Source organism: Cherax quadricarinatus, chromosome 36, assembly GCF_038502225.1.
Source record: "Cherax quadricarinatus isolate ZL_2023a chromosome 36, ASM3850222v1, whole genome shotgun sequence".
NCBI lineage: Eukaryota > Metazoa > Arthropoda > Malacostraca > Decapoda > Parastacidae > Cherax > Cherax quadricarinatus.
In genome coordinates this window covers 1,944,614-1,952,021 of record NC_091327.1, presented here as the reverse complement: position 1 = coordinate 1,952,021, position 7,408 = coordinate 1,944,614, and the positions used below count along the sequence as shown (strand labels likewise).

At 44.9% G+C, this 7,408-nt stretch overlaps 1 protein-coding gene across 1 annotated transcript; it reads right to left on the bottom strand.

The window, feature by feature from the left end:
* Positions 1-1,174: 1,174 nt before the first annotated feature.
* Positions 1,175-6,078, bottom strand: LOC128691259 (roundabout homolog 2; the record flags this gene model as incomplete). The annotated part of the gene is made up of 3 exons (XM_053780098.2): positions 1,175-3,054; positions 3,401-4,936; positions 5,484-6,078. Coding segments are annotated over 3 exons (3,195 nt in total), but the record flags the coding sequence as incomplete, so codon positions are not given.
* Between the last annotated feature and the right edge of the window lie 1,330 nt (positions 6,079-7,408).

The window sequence follows — 7,408 nt, the reverse complement described above, 5'->3', positions numbered from 1 at the left end:
CTGGTGTATCACTATCACATGACTGGTGTATCACTATCACATGACTGGTGTCACCTGGGCTTCAGAAACACTGAAGTTACCAGGATATATGCACAAGGTAATACCCTAGTTTAGTCTTACATTCAAACAGCAGCAAGAGAGGCAGTCTCTGTGTAACCTCATTATGTAATGATAGTACTATATGTAATGTACAAGTACATAGTACTATATGTAATGTACAAGTACATAGTACTATATGTAATGTACAAGTACATAGTACTATATGTAATGTACAAGTACATAGTACTATATGTAATGTACAAGTACATAGTGTATTTGTTACTGCAGGGAAGTCATGACACCGTGACAGTGTTACTGCAGGGAAGTCATGACACCGAGACAGTGTTACTGCAGGGAAGTCATGGCACCGAGACAGTGTTACTGCAGGGAAGTCATGACACCGAGACAGTGTTACTGCAGGGAAGTCATGACACCGAGACAGTGTTACTGCAGGGAAGTCATGACACCGAGACAGTGTTACTGCAGGGAAGTCATGACACCGAGACAGTGTTACTGCAGGGAAGTCATGACACCGAGACAGTGTTACTGCAGGGAAGTCATGACACCGAGACAGTGTTACTGCAGGGAAGTCATGACACCGAGACAGTGTTACTGCAGGGAAGTCATGACACCGAGACAGTGTTACTGCAGGGAAGTCATGACACCGAGACAGTGTTACTGCAGGGAAGTCATGACACCGAGACAGTGTTACTGCAGGGAAGTCATGACACCGAGACAGTGTTACTGCAGGGAAGTCATGACACCGAGACAGTGTTACTGCAGGGAAGTCATGGCACCGAGACAGTGTTACTGCAGGGAAGTCATGACACCGAGACAGTGTTACTGCAGGGAAGTCATGGCACCGAGACAGTGTTACTGCAGGGAAGTCATGACACCGAGACAGTGTTACTGCAGGGGAGTCATGACACCGAGACAGTGTTACTGCAGGGAAGTCATGACACCGAGACAGTGTTACTGCAGGGAAGTCATGGCACCGAGACAGTGTTACTGCAGGGAAGTCATGACACCGAGACAGTGTTACTGCAGGGAAGTCATGACACCGAGACAGTGTTACTGCAGGGAAGTCATGACACCGAGACAGTGTTACTGCAGGGAAGTCATGACACCGAGACAGTGTTACTGCAGGGAAGTCATGACACCGAGACAGTGTTACAATAACTGACACATTAACAAGAAATGTTTTATGAAAATAATAGATTCGAAAATCACTTCTTATTATGGTCTTTGACGATGTTTCTTAATATGGTTTTTGTTCCTGGAGAATATTAGTGTTACTTGATATAAGGTTAAGTATCTTGAGTGTTATTATAAGGCGATAATCGCTGACAGGAGCACTATTTTCTTCCTCTTCCTCCCTCAGGAGCACTATTTTCATCCTCTTCCTCCCTCAGGAGCACTATTTTCATCCTCTTCCTCCCTCAGGAGCACTATTTTCATCCTCTTCCTCCCTCAGCAAAACCTAAGGGAGATGAAGACTTTTATTGACATTAGTAACTATTGCAGATATTATTACTGAAGCACTAGCATCTAGTATAAGCTCGGTGAATGTTACTTTTATTAGCTAAACCTGTGTGAGTCTTCATGAAGATCCATCGTCCAGTCTGTGACTGTGGCACAGACAAGTTTTTCTATAAGCTCTTTGGAAAACAAGTCAGACATTCAGTAATCTAAGGGAAAGTTAAGACTGATTTGAATAATAGTTACAGACCTGAGGTTGTGTTTCCTGCTTGTGTGCTGCTACACTCTTATACACTGGCTTTAATGTCAGGTGCTGAACTGCAAGTGTGATAGCCTAGTGTAGCTGGACGGCCACGAGAAAGCTTTATACTGTATATATATTTTAAAACCTCTAGACAGTATTAAAGGCAACTATACTATAAATACCCCACTTGGGGGTTCAGTTTATCTTTCCGATGTACATGACTTGACACTAGTGTGTGTTGCTACGTTGGGGTTTACTGGATGGAGGAGGGTGACAGTCGGCGAGGACTTTACGATGGTCTAATCGTGTACTGAAGGAGAGGGAAGGAGCTCCTTGGGTGTACAGATCATAAGTGTGTTCAGAGGCAGCATCACGCGGACGTTCATACTGCTCCGACTTGCTCTTTTTGTAGATCTGTGCCGAGGAACATACCCGTCGGTCTCTGTGTATGTCGTTACTACCAGTTGGGTTACCCAGGTCAAGGTCATGGGGAGGTGGGTAGGATGGTGGGGGTGGGAGGAAGGCAGTCCAGTTGACCTGAACACCAGAGTCATCACTACACTTCCAGTGTGCACTGGTGCTAAGATGAGGCGAAGCTGATGTTAACAACGATGTAGTGGCATATGGTTCTGTTGATGTTACACTGAGTCGCTGCTGCTCCATCCGGGGTTCTGCATACTCATTCACCAGTTGGTCTGGACGAAGAAGTCGTATTGATGACAAATTGGAATCCTTGTCACTCTGTGAGGCCCTCCATGATTTGCGTTCACTGTGCATATTGATGGAGTGGTGGTCGGGATAAAGAGATGGATCCTGGTACACAGTGGGAGTGTGAACTGGGTTACAAGTAGGCACCTTACGACGTAGGTGCCTCACGTACAACAAAGTTGTAGCAAACACCATTAGTACCAGTGGTATTAGCAGGTACACCAGCCACACAAGTTTTGGTGATGCATACATTACAATGCCATCAATGTCTGTGTTGATCTTTTGAGTGCTCTGGGCATCATTTGGTCCAGCATCAAGCAAAACTGGATCACTGAAGGGCCCAGAACCTGCCGCTGTAAGAGCTGCCACCCGGACAGTGTAGAGTCGGCCAGGCAGGAGACCACGAGCTTCCAGCCAGGGGCTCTCCACCGTCTCTGTGGTCTGACTACCATTGTGGCTTATTGTTACCTGGTAACCTACCAGCTGCCCTCTGGCTTCCTCAGCACTCATACTTGACCACCTGATGAATACAGAACCTTCCTCACGCACTGTCACACGCACGTCTCCAGGTGCAGATGCCGGAACTGCCAATGAGAACAATTTTTTTTTATTCCTAAGCAGTTAGTTTGTGGTTCACCTAAGATTCATCAAGTGAGTTGCAGCCATGAGTTTATTGTGAACTTCATGTCCACCCAGTGGTGGGTTATTCAAGAATATTGGAAGATAAACAAAAGGCTCAAGAGCTAAGAAGTCTAATAAAGGCTTTTCTGAGAAAAGGGCAAATGTTCTTTAAAGGCAGCACACTGGGATGCGATAAAATGTATAATTTTACATATCAGTGTGCACATCTTAACAAAAGTATTTTAAAATTAGAAAAGTCAAGAGTGCAAGAAAACAAACAGGAAAATCAGAAATTAGTTGATATCCTACCATCTTCTGGTGTCCTAAGTGAGTGAGCATTGGAAGGCGTTCCCTCGATGCTGTGCCAGAATGGGACGATGAAGAAGGTGTAATGAGTGTTGGCACTCAGATTGTGAAGAAGATGAGAGGAGGATGAGGCACCCAGAACAGTGGCCACTTGAACAGTGCCAGTCTTGGTCACCGAGTACACCAACACACCTTCCATAGACTCATCTGCTGGGGCCAGGAAGTCCCAGGTGAGCAGCACACTGTGAGGGGCAGTGATGGCAGCATCAGTGAGGGAGATAATGGGACGAGAGAGGCGGCGGCGAGCCTGGCGTACCTGGTCTACAGTAAGGCTGGGGTCACGGGGAGGGTGAGTGGTAACTGGGTCTGACCAGGGGCTGGGGAACGATACTCCTCTATTGTTGACAGCTCGGACCAGGAAGGTGTAAGTGTGTCCTGGAGTGAGGTGGCTCACCACACATGACTCCTGCATCATGACAGCATCAGACACACGCCATTCATCCCAACCTTGCCTCCAGTACTCTATGCGATACCACTGACCGGATTCTTCACCCACTTGAGAATTAGGAAGCCAGTTTAATTGCACGGATGTTTGGTTTACATCTATTACACGTGGCTTGGTGGGAGGCGCCGGCAGTAGCAAGGGTTCTCCAATGATAACATTATGTTCTACTCGAAGTACTGCAGCTTGTTCCACTGTACCCGAGTCTGCTATAGCTCGACAGGTGTAAATCCCCGAGTCATTAAGCTGTACATTCTTGAGGATGAGAGCACCATTTTTCGGAAGAGAGAATCGGTGGTCAGCAGTATGTTGGGTTAGTTGACGGGGTGGCAGGTGGATAGCTGGACGGTACCACCAGGAGATGGTGATTTGGGCTGCCTCGCTTACTACCTCACAGGGAAATGTTGCAGTATTCCCTGGTGCAACCTTAATATCTCTTGGACCAACACCCATCACTGGTGGTGGAAGAGCTGACACCACCATCACCTCTGATCTTCCACTTACACCTCCACCACGACTGACACCCCAGCAGTAATATGTGCCGCTGTCTTCCATTGTTGCATGTTTTAACCACAGAGTTCGACCATCATCTGACACAGAGATGTGGTCATTACTTTGTCCAGCTGCAAGAACAGCAGTTCTGTCTGGTGCTGAGAGACGCCACAATATAAGAGGTTGAGTCTCACCTTCCACAGAGCATGATACTTGCGCTGTCTCTCCTGTCATTACCTGGATTCGCTGCTGTCTTTGTGTCAGTATCGGAGCACTTACGATAGTGACAGTAGCTTGGGCTGCCACTCTTCCTCCATCACTTTCCGCCTCACACACATATACACCAGAGTCAACAGGTGCCACCTGCTCCAGGACTAGTCGTTGATGCTGGGTATCTATCCTGGTGCGTCCCTGTGGCATCTTGCCATTTAGTCGCTGCCAGGATACTGAAGGTGTGGGTGACCCACGTGCACGACACCTCAACTCCACTGCCACTCCTGAAGGAGCAGTCACATTCAGTGGTCGCTCCTCAAACCAGGGCACAGCTGAGAATACAAAAATTATTGTAGATGTGTGTTGCTTGAATTCTCGTAAAAAAAATGATTTTGTCCAAACATAAGATAATTTTTTATTATTATTAGTAGTAATAGTAGTAGTAATAGTAGTAGTAGTAGTAGTAGTAGTATATGTTAAAATGAAGCACCAACTATACCGATGAAAAAAATAAATAGTAGGAAAACGTGATTTTTTACATGAAGGTTTATTAATTTTCTGACTGATAAATTTAGATTTAATTATGAGGTGCACAAGTAGCATACTGTATGTAACATGTTATACTCAGGAGAGTGAACTGAGTGGGTACAAGTCAGGATTTATGACAGCAAGTAGGGTGGGTGTGGGTAAGGATTTATGACAGTGAATTGAGTGGGTGTGGGAAAGTATTCATGACAGTGAGTTGGGTGGGTGCTGGTAAGGACTTATGATAGTAAGTTGGATATGTGTAGACAAAGATTTACTCATGGCAGTGAAGTGAATGGGTGATGATAAGCATTAGCTAATAACAGAGTTAGGTGGGTGCGAATATGGACTTACTCATGACAGTGAGTTGTGTGGGTGTGGACTCCCTGATGCCAACAACATTTCTAACTCTACATACATAGGTTGCAGAGTCTTCCTGGATGACCTTGTTGATGACCAGGTCACCTGCCTGGGAGACACTAACACGGCTGGTATTGGTCACCTGGTGACCATCCCTCAACCAGGTCAGCTCTGGCCGAGGGGTGCCCTTGGGTGGCCGGCATGGCAGGCAGAAAGTGTCCCCTACATGGGTCTTCATTGTGGGTTCTCCTTGGCTCTGAAAGACATAGGCGAGGGTTGCAACAGTCAGTGTGGCGTTGTGAGAGCGTGTAGCACCATAGCTGTTGGAAGCCACACACCAGTACGTGCCAGTGTCACTATCCTTCCTGGTGGCAGTGACACGGAGGAAGAAGAGGGAGCCAGTAGGTAGGAGTACACGGTGAGAGCGAGGATTTTGTGTAGAGGTAACCACCTCCTGACCATCACGGAACCAGCTGATGCGTGCAGCACCAGCTGCTGCACAGTTGAGGGTGACAGGGTCGTTACGACGAGCAACTACACTGCTGGGATGTTCCTTGATCACTGGCCGTCCTTCTGTAAGATGATGACTTTGTTAGTAATGACCTTACTTTTATAATTACCCTCCTTTCAAATGTTTTAATTAAACAACAATGTGAAAAGAGACGAACACAAATTTAAACATTTATGGAAATATTTCGCCACGACTGAGAAAACTAGTCATGGAGAAATTTTTTCCTAATTAAATGTCTTAATCTGGACATTCATGTCTCCCTTGATAACTTTTCAGTACTATAAGCTTATTCAGAAGGTGAAGATGATCGCAAGAAGCCAAACATTGACAGAAAATAACAGAAAAATAGTGTGGATCTTCATGTGTACAAGATTTAATTCATCACTGGTGTTTATTACATTGTAGAATGTTGAAGGAAACATCAGTGGTGTTTATCACATTGTAGAATGTTGAAGGAAACATCACTGGTGTTTATCACATTGTAGAATGTTGAAGGAAACATCACTGGTGTTTATCACATTGTAGAATGTTGAAGGAAACATCAGTGGTGTTTATCACATTGTAGAATGTTGAAGGAAACATCACTGGTGTTTATCACATTGTAGTATGTTGAAGGAAACATCACTGGTGTTTATCACATTGTAGTATGTTGAAGGAAACATCACTGGTGTTTATCACATTGTAGTATGTTGAAGGAAACATCACTGGTGTTTATCACATTGTAGTATGTTGAAGGAAACATCGTTCAGGTAATGGTCTGCACTGGTCTTGTATATTTGTTTTCACCAGTAGAAATAAAAATGTGTTTAATGTTTGTCACTCTGATAAGAATGCTGTTTTTTTCTTGCTCTATTATGAATATGTAAGATGACACGTAAACTTTACAATAATGGGTGTACCAAAGTATCGGTATTTGCCTAAAACTGAGTATAAGTATTGGTATCAGCCCAAAATTTAGTACTGTCCCATCCCTACTTGCAATCATTTATTTAAAGTCATAAGACAGCTTTACTATCCTGTGTTCTATAACAGTAATTATTACTGTAATGTTTATTTCCAAATATATAAGATGCTATCAGAAAGTTGTGACTCGTACTTCCTGGTGTTACGACTTATCCTATGTAGTAACAACGGGGGAATAAATTATTAATATTATAATCAAAAAGAAGCGCTAAGCCACAAGGGCTATACAGCGCTGCAGGGTAGGGAAGGAAGCGAGGGTATTGGGCGGCGGAAGGGGGGAGGGATGATCAGTAGGTTACAGAAAACAGCGGGGCAAGGGATAGTGTGGGGGTAGAGGGTAGCAAGAGATTGAGGTAGAAAGGGCTGAAGGTATCATCAGAGTTTGTGAAGTAAGTCAGTTGTTGTCAAAAAGTCAATGAGAGAGTCTGGATGGGTCCATCAGCGA